Source organism: Phyllobates terribilis, unplaced genomic scaffold, assembly GCF_046119375.1.
Source record: "Phyllobates terribilis strain yellow unplaced genomic scaffold, ASM4611937v1 Scaffold_4__5_contigs__length_816908805, whole genome shotgun sequence".
Classification (NCBI taxonomy): Eukaryota; Metazoa; Chordata; class Amphibia; order Anura; family Dendrobatidae; genus Phyllobates; species Phyllobates terribilis.
The window spans coordinates 693,567,198-693,587,093 of NW_027362764.1; the positions used below are offsets into that span (position 1 = coordinate 693,567,198).

General features: G+C 49.6%; 1 protein-coding gene across 3 annotated transcripts in view; it reads right to left on the reverse strand.

Moving 5' to 3' along the window:
• Positions 1–19,896, reverse strand: part of NBN (nibrin) — a 135,435-nt gene that overhangs the window by 27,081 nt on the left and 88,458 nt on the right. For all 3 annotated transcript variants that reach the window (XM_073679564.1, XM_073679562.1, XM_073679563.1), the window contains exons 8-11: positions 5,863–5,972; positions 4,239–4,377; positions 3,897–4,157; positions 820–1,255 (exon numbers count right to left, since the gene is read on the reverse strand). In XM_073679564.1, the coding sequence (XP_073535665.1) occupies positions 820–1,255; positions 3,897–4,157; positions 4,239–4,377; positions 5,863–5,972 (946 nt within the window). The remainder of the gene's footprint in view (positions 1–819; positions 1,256–3,896; positions 4,158–4,238; positions 4,378–5,862; positions 5,973–19,896) is intronic.

Consider the following 19,896-nt stretch of genomic DNA (forward strand, 5'->3'; position numbering starts at 1 on the left):
TTCATTACACTATATTGCTGCTTATGAACATGTGGCTGCTGAAAACAACTGAAAGCATGAGTCTATTAAGCTTAGTGGCCAGGGTGACATTTTTTTTTATAGATTGTAATCTGGAAATTATTTAAAAAAACACATTAAAGATGCATTTAAAGAGTCTGCTGGGGGGCGTAATGAGCACTGAGCAGTCCCTTCAATTGCACATAAAACAAATAGTTTTTGGGGGGGATTTACCAACTAAACCACTAAAAGCTATACTACAGGTAGGATTTTTATAAGAACTAAGTCTCCTATGTACCTGTATAAGTGGTTCAGTTAGAGTTTAGGGGGTGACAGACTCCGTTTAACATAATAATCTGATTTTAACATTAAAGGGGGTATTCCCATCTCAAAGACCATATTCCCATATGTAGTAGGTGTAATACTAATAATATTACCAAATACCTCCAATTAGAAATGTAGTATGGTTCTTCTGATTCGCTATGTCTCTTACCTCATGTGTAGAGCATTGCAGTAGCTTAGGTATCCATGGTTACGACCAATAACAACTAACTGTCACTATATCAGTGGCCGTAACCATGCATATCTAAGCTACTGCCATGCTATGCACATGGTTAAAAGGACATAGCAAATCAGAAGAACTATACTACATTTCTAATTGGAAGTATTTGCTAATATTCTTATTACACCTACAACATACTGGGACAGGATCTTGGAGATGGGACTACCCATGTATATCACTTTCTGATGATATATTCTCATCTCACAGGGACACAAACTAGAGTTATCCTGTTAAACAACTCCATCAATGGTGAGACTTACTGTGGCTCGTTCTCCTCTGTCCTGGGAGTTTACGTTAAAATCTTCTCCAAAGTCTTCAGTGGTTCCCACCCGAGGCCTCTTCATCTGGCTGCCATTACTTTTAGTGTTTTTCCCATCACTACAGTCTTCATTTTCTACGTCGGACTCTTCCACCACATCCTTGGGCTCCTTCCTCTTCTTCATGAAGGAGTCCTTCGCTTGACTGGTCATGAAAGTGTCCATCTTATCTTGACCATATGAGTTACCAAGTCTATCAGTGGAAGATCCCGCTGGTCCTGTATGTAGATCAGTATCCCGAGCATTACTGGGGGCAATATCTGATTTTTTCTGATTTTGGGACAAAATCTCCTTTGTCGATTGTGAAGAATGAGACGTGACATTCTCCGTTCTACATAATTTGGCAGTGGACGTTTCACCTTTTTCTTCTTCTCTGTCGCTTTAAAAGAACAAAGGAATCTAATGAAGAAAAAACTGAGCGGCTGCATCAGGAAATCTTTTATGTGCAAGTAAACATCATGAAATTTCATTTTTCGACCAGATAGTCCAGGATTGTGTAAATATTGGCATAAACTTTCCTTATGACTAATATATCACAGGTCCAGGGCACGATCACGACGTGAGAACTGAGTAAACATGGAGTTAATTACGGGGTTATTCTAGGGTCGGGATATTTCTATTTCTTTTGTTTTCCGATACAGTTGACATTTATCAACACTGGTGTGATGGAAAAGGTAAGAAGCGGCCAATGGCAATCAATCAGATTAGTGAATTTATCTTCAAAAAAGTCCCTGAAAAATGAAAGGGTTGTCCGGAGAAAACAAGGTTATTTCCTATCCACACAATAGGTGATAACAATGATCGATTGAGGTCTGACTGTACAAGCTTTCACTGTACACCCCTTTAACTGTGATAAAACTCCATCACTTACTATACATTTTTTAATGGATCCTATCTGTGAGTACTTAAAGAGCATCTATCAGTAGGATCAACTCTCTTAAGCCGTCTATATGGTCATGTAGGTCATAGGAAGCTGAACAAAATGATACATTGATATCTGAAATCCGATGTCTTATTCCAGAGAAATCCACATTTTTCCTAATATGTAAATGAGCTGTTAAGATCTTTGGGCCGGATATAGATCTCCCAGAGAATCTGCCTCCGCAGAATATTGTAAATGAAAGGGGGAGTTACCGGTGTGAGACATGTAGATCAGGAGAGCTGACTGTGTCAGTCATTACATGTCTCACAATGGTATTGGTCTTATTCTGAAGTTACTGACAGACTGAAACAGGTTTTGATCAAGAATATCCCTGTATTTCGCATCATCCCCTTGACTCAGACGATTTTCCCTGTCCCTGCTGCTGAAAAACATCCCCACAGCATAATGCTGCCACCACATTTCACTGTGGGGATGGTGTTCCTGGGGTGATGAGCTCTGTTGCTTTGGCGACAGACATAGCATTTACCTTGGGGCAAAAAAGTTAAATTTTGGTCTCATCTGACCACAGCACCTTCCTCCATACATTTGGGGAGTCTCCCACATGTCTTTGGCAAACTCAAAATGAGCCTCACAATTTTTGTGTGTAAGTAAAGGCTTTTTTCTGCCCATTCTTCCATAAAGTCCACCTCTATGGAGTGTACGGCTTATTGTGGTCGTTGGGAACTCAACATCTCCTTTAGGGTTACCTTTGATCTCTGTGCTGCCTGTCTGAGTAATACCATCTTTACCTGGGCTGAGGATTTGGTGGGCGGCCCACTCTTGGCAGGTTTGTTGTGGTACCATGTTCTTTCCATTTGATAATGGATTTGATGGTGCTCTGGGGGATCATCAGAGATTGGGATATTTTTTATAACCAAACACTGACTTGTACGTCTCAACCACTTTGTCCCTGACTTGTTTGGACATCTCCTTGGTCTTCATGGTGTTGTTGGGTTAGTGGTGCTTCTTGCTTAATGGTGGCCTTTCAGTAAAGGTGTGTATATACTGACAGACATGTGACACTTAGATCACACACAGGTGGACTTCCTTTCACTAAGCATGTGACTTATGAAGATAACTGCTTGCACCAGAAATTTTTAGGGGCTTCATAGCAAAAGGGGTCAATACATATGCACATACCAATGTTTAGTTATTTGATGCCATAAATTGAATTTATGCCTATATTTTTCTCCCTTCACTTCACCAACTTAGACTATTTAGTGCTGATGCATCACACACAAATCAGATTACAAAAATATTTAAACACAGGTTGTAATGTAACAAAATAATTAAAAATCCAAGGGGGTGAATACTTTCGCAAGCCAGTTTATCACTTACTAGACTGCTTGGTGAGGTTTTGATAAAGTCTTTGTTTTCTCTGCTGTAAATGTAGCAGTGCTGAGCTATGTATAACCCGCCCATACCACTGATTGGCAGCTTCCTGTGTTCACTGTTAGCAAGCTGTCAATCAGGCTAATCTATGTAACCCCGCCCCACCACTGACTGCCTGGCATATGACACCTAGTCCTCTAGTGATAATCTCCTGCTGATAAAACACTGATTGTACTGAAACTTCAGCAAGCTGGTGAACAAACAACATCCCTGGAATCAGGCTTTCTGCCCCTACATTATGCTGCTCTCAGATTAAATAATATAAACCTGCTGACAGATTCTCTTTAACAAAAGATTAGAGAATACCATTTATTCTAGAAGTTCTTCTTTCATTTAGACGCATCGCCAAAATGCAGAAAACAGCACTATAGTAGAAGGAGCAGCTTCACCCATGAAATAGCCCGAGAAACTCCAAATATTTCACCTGAAGACATCACATTTCAACCTGTGCAGTGCTTACAAAGCCTATGTACAAATAGGTGAGAGTAAATCTTTAGCGCTGGGTACCACTGTCTTCTAGCCTAAATGATTTGCTAGGTTATTGGGGTTGTCTCATCAACGACGACACCTCGCAGAACGCAGCCGGCCAGTGCACAAACTGATGAATTCTTCAGGAAAAGCTGTGGCCAGACAGTCCTAAATTTTACCTGGACAGAAAAGGGAAAGGTCTGGTTTTATCTCTTTATCTCAGTATTTTACTACCTACCGTTTCTTGGACATAGGCTGGAAATAATTCTGTATTTTGTTTGAGGCCTCGGTTTTCTGTGATACTCTGTGTGTGCTTGCGGCAGGACTCTCAGCTTGTGATGCTGCTCGAGGCCTTTCCTGAAGTTGTTCCTGAAACAGAGCAATTCTGCAATCGCTGCCATCGCCTTTCACCTCCGGATCTTTCCTCGGCTCGGTTTTACTGCTCCTTCGATTACTCTTAGGCGTCTCTCTAACTTCGCGAACCCCGCTGATCTCCATCCTAAGCCATGAGATGACAAATCGTCACTGGGTCAGTGCACTTTATTGTACTCAAAGATCTCCGCCATGTAATTATACCCACCAGTTCTCTGTGTGGTCTTGTGGCTCCGTGTTGGCCACGTAAGCTGTGGTGTTGAACGTGGCTGGCGGTAACACAGTCTCATCAACGGCCATACTGGAAGACATCGAAGACCCCATAATATTATGTCCGCCATTCTTTTCTGAAAGGACAAATATAGATAAATAAGTGATAGGACCACTAACCCTGAGTGAAGGTGCATATTGGCCCCTGCTATAAGGTTTTTCATGGCTCTTGCGGGCACCAGTATTAGCGGGAGGGATAACCAAACATTGAAGGGTAGCGTCCAGCACCGGGGGAACAGATGGCTGCTTACAACGAGAAAACCTTATTACAGTGCATTCCTCCTGTATATGCTATGTACATCAATGTCCTGCACAAGTAATAATCAGCTCCCACAAGTAATAATCAGTTCCCACAAGCAATACTCAGCTCCCACAGCCCACTGGTGGGCAGATACAAAGACGACAGCATGCATGGTCACCCTGTGATCTACCATCATACACCCCCCGCACAGATCCTGAAGAAAGCAGCGATCTCACCCCATAGAGCACCAGTGCAGGATTCCCGCTGTCTAATACTGACTGACAGACCACTGCTCTGTGATAACCTGCAGCCCCCATAACAGGAACATAAGGGCACAGGTGAGGAGCTTACTGTCCGTGCACCTGTCCAAAGGACGACATTAACACTAATGTCGGCGGCGTCATCGCTCTCCCCTATGGCGGGCTTTCCTGGTGGTAGGTGCCCAGTTTGTGGAACATCTACTATTTGCAAGGTAGGAGAGGTGGTGTATTTTTTCTTAAAGGGGTTGTCTGGTTAAAACTAGTTATCACTTATCTATATAGGTGAGTGACAATTTACTTACCCACTGGGGTCTAAGAGCTGGGACCCGCACCAATCAGCAGAACAGAGATTTTTTTTAATCCCAATGCTGCCCTATTATCTCAGTTAGGGCATTTTCACATTGCATTGCGGGTCGGACATATGCCCCAACGGGACCCATGAATGCAATGTGAAAGCACCCTTACAAAGGAGCGGCAGGTCAGATGCCTGAACGCTGCTCCATTCATTCTCTATGGGGCCACAGAAAAAATCTGTGAGCAGCGCTCAGCAGCTCCATAGAGAATGAATAAAGCGGCGGTCATCAAGCATGCACACCGCCGCTTCATCCCAATGGGAATAAGTGTCTTTAGGCTGCTCATCAGTGTGGGACCCAGCAGTCGGTGCCCCACTCATCAACAAGTTATCACCTATCTTTTATATGATGGGTAGGTAGGATTCTGCTGCAATTAAAATCGCCACAAGCTGGAGTGTGGAGTGCTCGGTCAGACTCAGAGAGCCTACCCATAAATGCAGGCTTTAGCCTAGGAGAGTGTTCACACTAGATAGGCTCCTAGAAAATCAGAGATTACCTTCTCATTGGCTGCTGGTCATACATGAATTGGCCAAATTATGTGCTAGCATCTCCCTTTTTTTTTTCTTATTATCCAGAGCAGTAATGCTATTCATATTACATATATGTCATATGTACATGCTTTAGCACTGCAGAGGGCAACTGTACAATATATATATAGATGAAAGTTCATCTACTTTCTGCAGAGAAATATCTGGAGTGCGACCTTACCGGCCTCGTCTCTATCCGCCGAGCCTTGCCGAGGATTGCAATATTTTTCTGTTGACATGTAGATAACGGCTAGACCAATTTCAGCCTCGGGAATAGTCCTCAGGCCCTTACTGTAAAGCAAGATTCAGGATTAGTACATCTTGTAATACAATAGTGGTTATATACAAGGGCCGGATACAACCGATCAAGGAGTCTGGTAAATCAGGAGCAAAATCTGATCATAGTCAATAGGCTAAAAGAACATGGCCCTTGTCCTCTGCCCATACACTGTGACACCACCACTGGATTAAAGGGGGTCTCCACTTTCATAGTCCCAACTTCTTAGAAGACAATAAGCTGATTGCAATGTATCTCCTTGCTGTGAATCCCAGTGATCGGCTGTAAGGCGTAGGGAAACCGGTCTGTAAGTCTTCAGTTTCCTGCAGCCCCACCACAGTGGAAACTAAGCATTACACAGTGTCCTCAAACCAATGATTTGTATATGTAATGCAGGATAGGACAGGTCCCCTAGAGCGGGAGACCCCCTATGTAACTGCTCTCCATTCTGTCCAAGAGATGAGGCTCCTGAACACAACACTCTCCTCTATTAACTCAGGTGTTTCCAAAAGTGTATGGGAAAATGTACAGCACTGTGCAAAAGTTATAGGCAGAGGTGGAAAAAGACGTAGTTACTTACCGGTAACGGGATTTCTCAGAGCCCATGGCGGCACCACGGAGAGACGGGATCCGCCCTTCAAGGACAGGAAACCTACAGATAAAAGGGCGGTGCCTCTCTCCCACATCAGTTGTTTACAGAGCATGAGAGGACCACCAGGTTAGTAACACAAAACTTTACAATTTAAGACCTCGTCAGAGACACCACGTGCCTACAACAAGTAACTAATAAGTGTGCGCACCCACACGTGAAGGGAGGGAATGTATGGGTGCCGTCATGGGCTCTTAGAAATCCCGTTACCGGTAAGTAACTACGTCTTTCTCCTTCCCCCATGACGGCACCACGGAGAGAATTACAGAAAAGTGACTCATTAGGGGGGGACCACCGCTTCCAGAACCCTTCTCCCGAAAGTAAGGTCTGAAGAAGAGGTTAAATCTAGCAGGTAGTGATTGAAGAAGGTAGAGGGAGAAGACCAGGTTGCCGCTCTACATATCTGCTCTATCGTAGCACCGGCCTTCTCCGCCCAGGAGGCTGCCACCGCTCTTGTTGAGTGGGCCTTCAGTTTCTCCAGGGCCGCTTCCCCAAGTGAGGAGTACGATAGCGTGATGGCCTCCTTTATCCATCTGGCCAGCGTGCCCTTAGAAGCTTTCTTCCCCTTACGAGGGCCTGAAAGCAAACAAAGAGAGAACTATCCTGCCTACACTCTTGTGTTGCCTCTAGGTATCGAATTAGGCACCTTCTGATGTCTAGTGTATGCAAGAACTTCTCTTTCGTGTTCCTAGGGTTAGGGCAGAAAGAAGGGAGGGTGATTTCCTGGGACCTGTGAAATCTTGATGCCACTTTTGGTAGATGGGCAGGGTCGGTTTTCAGAGTAACCCTATCCTCCAAGATTTGAGTGAAGGGGGGGCCTGCTGATAGGGCCTGAATATCACTAACCCTACGTGCGGATGTGAGAGCTACCAAGAGTGCTGTTTTTAGGGACAGAATTTTTAGGGATGCTTCCGACAGAGGTTCAAAGGGGGCCTCCGTTAAAGCTGAAAGGACCAAGTTTAAATCCCAGGGTGTAGTATTCTGGGATGGGATAGGGCGGGATCTAGCTGATGCTTTAATAAACCTAGATACCCATCTATCCCCAGCTAGGTCAAAATTGTAGAGCGCTCCTAGGGCCGCAACTTGAACTTTTAAGGTACTTGTGGCCAGGCCCTGCTCCAAACTCCTCTGTAAAAATTCCAGGATAGCTGTCAATGGAATCTCCCCACCCAACCTGGAACCTGAGACTGAAAGGAATTTCTTCCAGGTTTTCCCGTACAGTTTGGTGGTCGCTGGTTTTCTACTTTGAAGTAGTGTTGTGATAAGATTTGGGGAGAAACCTTTGTCCTTCAGAAGAGCCCTCTCAAATTCCAGGCTGTCAAGTGTAAGCCTGAAGCCCGAGGATGGAGAACCGGACCCTGAGAAAGAAGGTCCAGAAGCTCCGGAAGAACCCATGGATCGGAGATTGATAACCTCCTCAGCCATGAAAACCATGCCCTCTTCGGCCAAAAGGGGGCTATCAAAATTACCCTCGCTTTCTCTTTCCTGATTTTCCTCAGAACAGCTGGTATCAGAGCGGTCGGAGGAAAAGTGTAAGCTAGAGGGTAACTGCACGGGATCGTGAAGGCATCCACGGCTACGGGGTTCACTTTGGGGGTCTAGGGAGCAAAAAGAGTGTGTTTTCTTGTTCCGATTGTGGGCGAACAGATCTATGGAGGGACGACCCCACATTCATACAATCTCCCGAAAGGCTGACTGACTTAACTCCCATTCACCCTGCTTTAGTTGTGTCCGACTCAGAAAGTCTGCGGTGCGATTTTCTATCCCTTTTATGTGTAGGGCTGATAGGGATTGTAAGTTTCTCTCGGCTAAGCGAAAGATGACCTCTGCCACCTGCATTAGAGAATGAGACCGTGTACCCCCCTGGTGGTTTAGGTATGCCACTACTACTCGGTTGTCTGAAAAGACCCTCACGTGGTGTCCTTGTAGTGTGTGCATGAACTCCCGGAGTGCCCGCTTTACTGCTAGGAGCTCCTTCATGTTTGATGAAACTAGCTTTAGGCGTTTTGTCCAGACCCCCTGAGCTACCAGGTTGTTGAGGTGAGCCCCCCAGCCCCTGGGACTTGCATCTGTGGTCAGGATCTGCGGTGTCGGGATTATCCAAGGAATCCCCCGGGCTAGCTTGTTCATGTCCCCCCACCACTCTAGGGAAAGTGTGGTTACTGCAGATAGCATTAACTGCCCTTCCAAATGCCCTTTTAGGGATTTTTCTGCCTCTAGGATTTCCCACTGCAGGGTCCTGGTATGTATTTGAGCCCATTGGACGGCCGGAAAACATGCTGTCAGGGACCCTAGAAGGGACATGGCTTTCCAAAGGGACATAGACGGGTGGGACTTTGCCCGTGATATCTGGCCTATGATTTTGTGGATTTTCTCTGAGGGGAGACGACACTCCTGTCTTTTTGAATCCAGCACGATGCCTAGGTATTCCTGTATTTCGCATGGTTCTGTTTTGGACTTTTCCAGATTCAAAAGCCATCCTAAGCGAGTCAAGGAATCCATGACTTTTTCCAGATGAGATTTGCAGTCTAGGAAGGAGCTGCCTATTACCAGGAAGTCGTCTAGGTATGGGATGACCAGAGTGTTCTGTTCCCTTAGATGAGCCATCACCTCTGCAACAACTTTGGTGAAAACCCTTGGGGCTATGGCGATGCCGAATGGGAGGGCCGTATATTGAAAGTGTTTGACCACTCCACCCATAGGAACTGCTACTCTGAGGAACTTCCAGTAGTCTTTGTGTATCGGGACGTGATAATAAGCGTCTTTTAAATCCAGGACGGCCATGAAACAATCGGGAAACAACATTTTTACTGACGATTTTATTGTTTCCATCTTGAAGGCTCCCACCTTCAAAAGTTTGTTCAGCTTTTTTAGATTCACAATCGTCCTGTACGTCCCATCAGTTTTTTTTCTCAGGAATAATGGAGAATAGAAGCCCATGCCTTCCTCCCCCCCGGGACCTCCTGAAGAACGGCCTACCCTACTAGTCCCCGGATTTCCTGCTCCAAGGCCAGTTGCTCCTCGTTTGAGGACCTTTCAGGGGTCATGACAAAGTTTTGCTGAGGGAATTTGAGGAACTGGAGTTTCAGGCCCTATTGTATTAGGCTCAGAATCCATGAGCTGTTGGATATTAGCTCCCAGGCCGGGAGAAAGCCTGATAGCCTTCCCCCCACCCGGGGCAAAACTTCACTGGGGGGGCTTTCTGCTATCATTGGAGGGTTTATTAAATAGGAACCCTTTGGTCTTCCTTCTCCTGTCTTCCCACCTGTCCTGCTCTTTAGGGGGTTTTCTACGGATAAACCTTTTACTCCAAAAAGGTTTCCTGTAAGCAGTGTTAGACAGGATAGGGAACCGCTTCTCATTGTCCCCTGCTTTATCCAACATGTCATCAAGGGCGGGCCAAAATAGGAACTCGCCCTCTTAGGGGATGGAGCATAACCTAGATTTAGTCTGTAGGTCCCCGGGCCAAGATTTGAGCCAGAGGGCTCGTCTAGCCGCATTAGCGAGCCATGCCGCTCTAGCACCTAATCTGACGGAATCCGCCGAAGCGTCAGCTAGGAAGGCCGCTGCCCCTTTCATTATCGGGATAGATTCAAGAATTGTGCCTCTAGATGTTTTCTGCCTCAGTTGTGCTTCAAGCTGATCCAGACAGACCATTAATGATCTGGCTGTACATGCGGCAGCTACCGCAGGTTTTAACCCCCCCCGGCGGCTTACCAGGAACCCTTTAGGAAGGTGTCTGCCTTTTTATCCATGGCGTCTTTTAAGACGCCCATGTCCTCAAATGGGAGGGAGTATTTCTTTGAGGCTTTAGCTATGGCGACATCCAGTTTTGGCGCTTTCTCCCAAAAGGAACATGCAGGATCCTCAAACGGGTATTTTCGTTTAGGGGAAAGGAAGCCCTTCCTTTTCCACTCTTTCTTAATCAGAGAGTAAACATGTTCATTTAGTGGAAAATATCTCCTCTTTTTTTGCTGTAGACCACTGAACATTACGTCTTGGATAGATTTTTTGGGCCGGGGATCTGCTAACCTCATGGTAGACCTGACTGCCTTAATAAGGCTATCTGTTTCCTCGATATGGATGCAACTCCGTCCTCCTCTATCTGAAGACGAGGAAGAGGATGAGGAAGAGGTGGAAGTGTCCGAATCTCCGCCATCCCCAGAACTGCTAGATCCGGACTTGGGGGATATGTTTTTAGTTTTCCTTAACCTTTTGCCCCCCTGAAAAGATTTAGTGGTGTTTTCGACCTGCGATTTAATCAGGTCTCGAAGTTCAGAGGCAAATCTCGGGGTTCCCTCGCATATAGTTTGCTCAATGCAGGAGCTGCAGAGTCTCTTATCCCAAATAGTGGGTAAGGCTTCCGTGCATAGTGCACAGGTCCTATTCTTTGTTTTCCCTGTGCTTTTTTCCCTATAAGAGACAAAAAAGAGAGAAAGCGAGGGCCCCTAGTTACAAGGTGGACTTTCACGAAGCTCACTTACCAACCAGACGGAAGAGCGGGTACCGGTTCAGGAGGTGGAGCCATCTTTGTAGACGGAGTACTCCTGGAGGATGCTGAGGTAGAGTCCTTGCTGCACTGCGACGATCTGCCGGAGCGCCCGCTTCCACTGTTATGGTCCCGGTGCCCCGTTTCTTCCGGCTTTTTCTCTCGATGGGTTGGCGGTGGTGGTGGCGACTGAGGATGCATCTCATGCACCTCAGGCAGCGGTTGGTCACTCATACTTTCCCCATTTTTTTTTTTTCCTTCCGTGTATAATTAATTTGTAAATATATACAATTAATTTTTTATTTTTTTTTCCCTGACAGCGTGCCAGAGCTGGATAAGCAGCTCCTGGCGTCCTCCGCTGTCTTTTAAGGCACTGGGAGATAAGCAGCTCCTCCCTCCCATAGTGCCTGTGGTCACCTGGCGCCCTTTCCTCCCCCGCACCTGCGGGAGGATGCCCGCACTTGCGCAGACCGGTTACCCAGTGATGCCTTGCGGCTCCGTGTCATCCGGGGGCGCCCCGCATGCGCGGGAGACCCGGAAGTTGAAAAGAACGCCGCCGGGCCGCGCTCCCACCTGCCGCAACCAGGGGGGTCCAGCGCAGCACCTCGGCGGCCTCGACAGGCACTGTCCTCTTTCTCTGGACCCCCCTCTGCACACCCTAAAGGCCCACTGACCCCAGCGGTGGCGCCTCAGGACACCGCACCAGCCGAGGCAGGGGGACCCCCGCTGCCTGGATCGGACTGGCCGGGACTGGCATCCCATGACGTCCATCTTCAGGCACCCCACAGGTATGCCTCCTCTGGAACTGTAGGATCCCGTCAAGGACAGGAAACCAACTGATGCGGGAGAGAGGCACCGCTCTTTTATCTGTAGGTTTCCTGTCCTTGAAGGGCGGATCCCCTCTCTCCATGGTGCCGTTATGGGGGAAGGAGAAAAATGCTGCAAAGTAGGAATGCTTTCACAAATAGAAGTGTTACTACACAGACCAATTTACACAACCTTTCAACCTCAGAAGATCTGTGGTTAGTTCTCCAAGATGTTTGGAACAACCTCCTGCCTTCAAAAACTGGGCACAAGTACAAGTGTACCTAGAGGAACTGATGCTTTGATGCTGCATTGTAACAAAGAGCGGTCACAGTTAATATTGACTTCATTTAGATTTCTCTTTTGAATATTCAATTTGTAGTTTGATAAAAATAAACTACTAACACTTCTATTTCTGAACACATTCTTACTATGCGGCATTCCTTCCACACTAGGCTAAAACATCTGCACAGTGCTGTATATGAAAACACTTTCAGGTTTCGGTAAAATGGCGTACACTGACATTAAAGGCATTGCTTCTCGCAAATGATGGTGAATGAAAACAAAATGTAAATTTTACTTGGACTAGATTGCTCCCTGGTCCTCAGAAATCATGGGGTATACAGTGGACTCAATAGGGGTCTTCATGTCTTCCTGCAGATTGTACACCCCTTCTGTAGCAGTCTGTCAATTTTATACATGAATCTATCTATCTACCTATCTATAATATAACCGGGGATGCGCATCTCTGTCTGAAGCCTTTATAGACTGCGCAAGTGCGACACGCCTACATAGTCTGGCTCCAGACAGAAGCACGCATGGAGCCGTTAAACAGGTAAGAGGAGTGTACGGCGCCAGAGATCACTGTATGCGTAGACACTGAACACATACCGCGATCTCCAGCGCCATACATACTTACCTGACCGGGAGGAGAATTGCCGTGGCGCCTCACTTAGCTGGAGACCGGGGCAGGAGTGAGGCATCGGAATAGGCGCATGCGCATAGCACTATCTGGCGCCATTTTACTGAAGACACATTTGCAGTGTGTCTTCAGCAAAATGGCGCCGGACAGCACGGTATGGGCACGTGCGTACTCCGGTGCCACATCCCTCCCCCGGCCTCCGACAGAACAGGACACAGCAGAGCTGGAGCACAAGGAAGAAAGGTGAGTGCCCAAAGAGTCAATATTTTGTGTAGTCACCAATATTTTCTGACTTAACTCTCTTGCTCATGGAGCTCACTTCAGCTTAACAGGCGCCACTGGAATAGTCTTCTACTCATCGATGACGACATCACGGAGCTGGTGGATATTGGAGACCTTGCTCTCCTCCACCTTCCTTTTGAGTATGCCCCAGAGATGCTCAGTAGGGTTTATGTCTGGAGACATGCTTGGCCAGTCCAGCACCTTTACCCGCAGTTTCTTTAGCAAGGCAGTGGTCGTCTTGGAGGTGCTTGGGGTTGTTATGTTGGAATACCGCCCTGCGGCCCAGTCTCCGAAGGGGAGTGGATAATGCTCTGCTTCAATTTGTCACAGTACATGTTGGCATTCCTGGTTCCCGCAATGAACTGTAGCTCCCCACAGCCAGCAGCACTCATACAGCCCCAAACCATGACACTCCCACCACCATGCTCGACTGTAGGCAAGACACACTTGTCTCTGTACTCCTCACCTGGTTGTCACCACACACGATTGACACCATCTGAACCAAATAAGTTTATCTTAGTCTCATCAGACCACAGGACATGGTTCCAGTAATCCATGTCCTTAGTCTGTTTGTCTTCAGCGAACTCTTTGCAGGCTTTTTTGTGCATCATCTTTAGAAGAGGCTTCCCTCTGGGATGACAGCCATGCTGACCAATTTGATGCAGTGCACGGCGTATAGTCTGAGCACTGACAGACTGACCCCCCACCTCTGTAACCTCTGCAGTAATGCATATGGTCTGATCACTGACAGGCTAACCCCCACCACTGTAACCTCTGCAGTAATGCGTATGGTCTGAGCACTGACAGGCTAACCCCCACCCCTGTAACCTCTCCAGTAATGCGTATGGTCTGAGCACTGACAGGCTAACCCCCCACCCCTGTAACCTCTGCAGTAATGCATATGGTCTGAGCACTGACAGGCTGACCCCCCACCTCTGTAACCTCTGCAGTAATGCGTATGGTCTGAGCACTGACAGGCTGAGCCCCCACCTCTGTAACCTCTGCAGTAATGCATATGGCCTGAGCACTGACAGGCTGACCCCCCACCTCTGTAACCTCTGCAGTAATGCGTATGGTCTGAGCACTGACAGGCTGACCGCCCACCCCTGTAACCTCTGCAGTAATGCGTATGGTCTGAGCACTGACAGGCTGACCGCCCACCCCTGTAACCTCTGCACTAATGCGTATGGTCTGAGCACTGACAGGCTGACCCCCCACCCCTGTAACCTCTGCACTAATGCATATGGTCTGAGCACTGACAGGCTGACCCCCCACCTCTGTAACCTCTGCAGTAATGCGTATGGTCTGAGCACTGACAGGCTGACCCCTCACCCCTGTAACCTCTGCAGTAATGTGTATGGTCTGAGCACTGACAGGCTGACCGCCCACCCCTGTAACCTCTGCAGTAATGCATATGGTCTGAGCACTGACAGGCTGACCCCCCACCTCTGTAACCTCTGCAGTAATGCGTATGGTCTGAGCACTGACAGGCTGACCCTTCACCCCTGTAACCTCTGCAGTAATGCGTATGGTCTGAGCACTGACAGGCTGACCGCCCACCCCTGTAACCTCTGCAGTAATGCGCATGGTCTGAGCACTGACAGGCTGACCCCCCACCTCTGTAACCTCTGCAGTAATGCGTATGGTCTGAGCACTGACAGGCTGACCCCCCACCCCTGTAACCTCTGCAGTAATGCGTATGGTCTGAGCACTGACAGGCTGACCGCCCACCCCTGTAACCTCTGCAGTAATACATATGGTCTGAGCACTGACAGGCTGAGTCCCCACCCCTGTAACCTCTGCAGTAATGCAAATGGTCTGAGCACTGACAGGCTGACCCCCCACCCCTGTAACCTTTGCAGTAATGCGTATGGTCTGAGCACTGACAGGCTGACCACCCACCCCTGTAACATCTGCAGTAATGCGTATGGTCTGAGCACTGACAGGCTGACCCCCCACCCCTGTAACCTTTGCAGTAATGCGTATGGTCTGAGCACTGACAGGCTGACCACCCACCCCTGTAACCTCTGCAGTAATGCGTATGGTCTGAGCACTGACAGGCTGAGCCCCCACCCCTGTAACCTCTGCAGTAATGCGTATGGTCTGAGCACTGACAGGCTGACCCCCCACCCCTGTAACCTTTGCAGTAATGCGTATGGTCTGAGCACTGACAGGCTGAGCACCCACCCCTGTAACCTCTGCAGTAATGCATATGGTCTGAGCACTGACAGGCTGACCCCCCACCCCTGTAACCTCTGCAGTAATGCGTATGGTCTGAGCACTGACAGGCTGACCCCCCACCCCTGTAACCTCTGCAGTAATGCGTATGGTCTGAGAACTGACAGGCTAACCGCCCACCCCTGTAACCTCTGCAGTAATGCGTATGGTCTGAGCACTGACAGGCTGACCGCCCACCCCTGTAACCTCTGCAGTAATGCGTATGGTCTGAGCACTGACAGGCTGACCGCCCACCCCTGTAAGCTCTGCACTAATGCGTATGGTCTGAGCACTGACAGGCTGACCCCCCACCCCTGTAACCTCTGCACTAATGCGTATGGTCTGAGCACTGACAGGCTGACCCCCCACCCCTGTAACCTCTGCACTAATGCGTATGGTCTGAGCACTGACAGGCTGACCCCCCACCCCTGTAACCTCTGCACTAATGCGTATGGTCTGAGCACTGACAGGCTGAGCCCCCACCCATGTAACCTCTGCAGTAATGCGTATGGTCTGAGCACTGACAGGCTGACCGCCCACCCCTGTAACCTCTGCACTAATGCATATGGTCTGAGCACTGACAGGCTGAGCCCCCACCTCTGTAACCTCTGCAGTAATGCATATGGTCTGAGCACTGACAGGCTGACCCCCCACCCCTGTAACCTCTGCACTAATGCATATGGTCTGAGCACTGACAGGCTGACCCCCCACCCCTGTAACCTCTGCAGTAATGCGTATGGTCTGAGCACTGACAGGCTGACCGCCCACCTCTGTAACCTCTGCAGTAATGCGTATGGTCTGAGCACTGACAGGCTGACCCCCCACCCCTGTAACCTCTGCAGTAATGCGTATGGTCTGAGCACTGACAGGCTGACCGCCCACCCCTGTAACCTCTGCACTAATGCGTATGGTCTGAGCACTGACAGGCTGACAGCCCACCCCTGTAACCTCTGCAGTAATGCGTATGGTCTGAGCACTGACAGGCTGACCGCCCACCCCTGTAACCTCTGCAGTAATGCGTATGGTCTGAGCACTGACAGGCTGAGCCCCCACCTCTGTAACCTCTGCAGTAATGCAAATGGTCTGAGCACTGACATGCTGACCGCCCACCCCTGTAACCTCTGCAGTAATGCGTATGGTCTGAGCACTGACAGGCTGACCGCCCACCCCTGTAACCTCTGCAGTAATGCGTATGGTCTGAGCACTGACAGGCTGACCCCCCACCTCTGTAACCTCTGCAGTAATGCATATGGTCTGAGCACTGACAGACTGACCCCCCACCCCTGTAACCTCTGCAGTAATGCGTATGGTCTGAGCACTGACAGGCTGACCCCTCACCCTTGTAAGCTCTGCAGTAATGCGTATGGTCTGAGCACTGACAGGCTGACCCCCCACCTCTGTAACCTCTGCAGTAATGCGTATGGTCTGAGCACTGACAGGCTGAGCCCCCACCTCTGTAACCTCTGCAGTAATGCGTATGGTCTGAGCACTGACAGGCTGACCCCCCACCCCTGTAACCTCTGCAGTAATGCGTATGGTCTGAGCACTGACAGGCTGACCGCCCACCCCTGTAACCTCTGCAGTAATGCGTATGGTCTGAGCACTGACAGGCTGAGCCCTCACCCCTGTAACCTCTGCAGTAATGCATATGGTCTGAGCACTGACAGGCTGACCCCCCACCCCTGTAACCTCTGAAGTAATGCGTATGGTCTGAGCACTGACAGGCTGACCCCCCACCCCTGTAACCTCTGAAGTAATGCGTATGGTCTGAGCACTGACAGGCTGACCCCCCACCCCTGTAACCACTGCAGTAATGCATATGGTCTGAGCACTGACAGGCTGACCGCCCACCCCTGTAACCTCTGCACTAATGCGTATGGTCTGAGCACTGACAGGCTGACCCCCCACCCCTGTAACCTCTGCAGTAATGCGTATGGTCTGAGCACTGACAGGCTGACCCCCCACCCCTGTAACCTCTGCAGTAATGCGTATGGTCTGAGCACTGACAGGCTGACCCCCCACCCCTGTAACCTCTGCAGTAATGCGTATGGTCTGAGCACTGACAGGCTGACCCCCCACCCCTGTAACCTCTGCAGTAATGCGTATGGTCTGAGCACTGACAGGCTGACCCCCCACCCCTGTAACCTCTGCAGTAATGCGTATGGTCTGAGCACTGACAGGCTGACCGCCCACCCCTGTAACCTCTGCAGTAATGCATATGGTCTGAGCACTGACAGGCTGACCCCCCACCCCTGTAACCTCTGCAGTAATGCGTATGGTCTGAGCACTGACAGGCTGACCCCCCACCCCTGTAACCTCTGCAGTAATGCATATGGTCTGAGCACTGACAGGCTGACCCCTCACCCCTGTAACCTCTGCAGTAATGCATATGGTCTGAGCACTGACAGGCTGACCCCCCACCTCTGTAACCTCTGCAGTAATGCGTATGGTCTGAGCACTGACAGGCTGACCCCCCACCTCTGTAACCTCTGCAGTAATGCGTATGGTCTGACCACTGACAGGCTGACCCCCCACCCCTGTAACTTCTGCAGTAATGCGTATGGTCTGAGCACTGACAGACTGACCCCCCACCCTTGTAACCTCTGCAGTAATGCGTATGGTCTGAGCACTGACAGGCTGACCGCCCACCCCTGTAACCTCTGCAGTAATGCGCATGGTCTGAGCACTGACAGGCTGACCCCCCACCTCTGTAACCTCTGCAGTAATGCGTATGGTCTGACCACTGACAGGCTGAGCCCCCACCCCTGTAACTTCTGCAGTAATGCGTATGGTCTGAGCACTGACAGACTGACCCCCCACCCCTGTAACCTCTGCAGTAATGCGTATGGTCTGAGCACTGACAGGCTGACCGCCCACCCCTGTAACCTCTGCAGTAATGCGTATGGTCTGAGCACTGACAGGCTGACCGCCCACCCCTGTAACTTCTGCAGTAATGCATATGGTCTGAGCACTGACAGGCTGAGTCCCCACCCCTGTAACCTCTGCAGTAATGCGTATGGTCTGAGCACTGACAGGCTGACCCCCCACCCCTGTAACCTCTGCAGTAATGCATATGGTCTGAGCACTGACAGACTGACCCCCCACCCCTGTAACCTCTGCAGTAATGCATATGGTCTGAGCACTGACAGGCTGACCCCCCACCTCTGTAACCGCTGCAGTACTGAGTATGGTCTGAGCACTGACAGGCTGATCCCCCACCCCTGTAACCTCTGCAGTAATGCGTATGGTCTGAGCACTGACAGGCTGACCCCCCACCCCTGTAACCTCAGCACTAATGCATATGGTCTGAGAACTGACAGGCTGACCCCCCACCCCTGTAACCTCTGCAGTAATGCTTATGGTCTGAGCACTGACAGGCTGACCCCCCAGCCCTGTAACCTCTACAGTAATGCGTATGGCCTGAGCACTGACAGGCTGACCCCTCACCCCTGTAACCTCTGCAGTAATGCATATGGTCTGAGCACTGACAGGCTGACCCCCCACCTCTGTAACCTCTGCAGTAATGCGTATGGTCTGAGCACTGACACGCTGACCCCCCACCCCTGAAACCTCTGCAGTAATGCGTATGGTCTGAGCACTGACAGGCTGACCCCCCACCTCTGTAACCTCTGCAGTAATGCGTATGGTCTGAGCACTGACACGCTGACCCCCCACCCCTGAAACCTCTGCAGTAATGCGTATGGTCTGAGCACTGACAGGCTGACCGCCCACCCCTGTAACCTCTGCAGTAATGCATATGGTCTGAGCACTGACAGGCTGAACCCCCACCCCTGTAACCTCTGCACTAATGCGTATGGTATGAGCACTGACAGGCTGACCCCCCACCTCTGTAACTTCTGCAGTAATGCGTATGGTCTGAGCACTGACAGGCTGAGCCCCCACCTCTGTAACCTCTGCAGTAATGCATATGGTCTGAGCACTGACAGGCTGACCCCCCAACCCTGTAACCTCTGCACTAATGCGTATGGTCTGAGCACTGACAGGCTGACCGCCCACCCCTGTAACCTCTGCACTAATGCGTATGGTCTGAGCACTGACAGGCTGACCCCCCATCCCTATAACCTCTGCACTAATGCGTATGGTCTGAGCACTGACAGGCTGACCCCCCACCCCTGTAACCTCTGCAGTAATGCATATGGTCTGAGCACTGACAGGCTGACCCCCCACCCCTGTAACCTCTGCAGTAATGCGTATGGTCTGAGCACTGACAGGCTGAGCCCCCACCCCTGTAACCTCTGCAGTAATGCATATGGTCTGAGCACTGACAGGCTGACCCCCCAGCCCTGTAACCTCTGCAGTAATGCGTATGGTCTGAGCACTGACAGGCTGACCGCCCACCCCTGTAACCTCTGCACTAATGCATATGGTCTGAGCACTGACAGGCTGACCCCCCACCCCTGTAACCTCTGCAGTAATGCATATGGTCTGAGCACTGACAGGCTGACCCCCCACCCCTGTAACCTCTGCAGTAATGCGTATGGTCTGAGCACTGACAGGCTGAGCCCCCACCCCTGTAACCTCTGCAGTAATGCGTATGGTCTGAGCACTGACAGG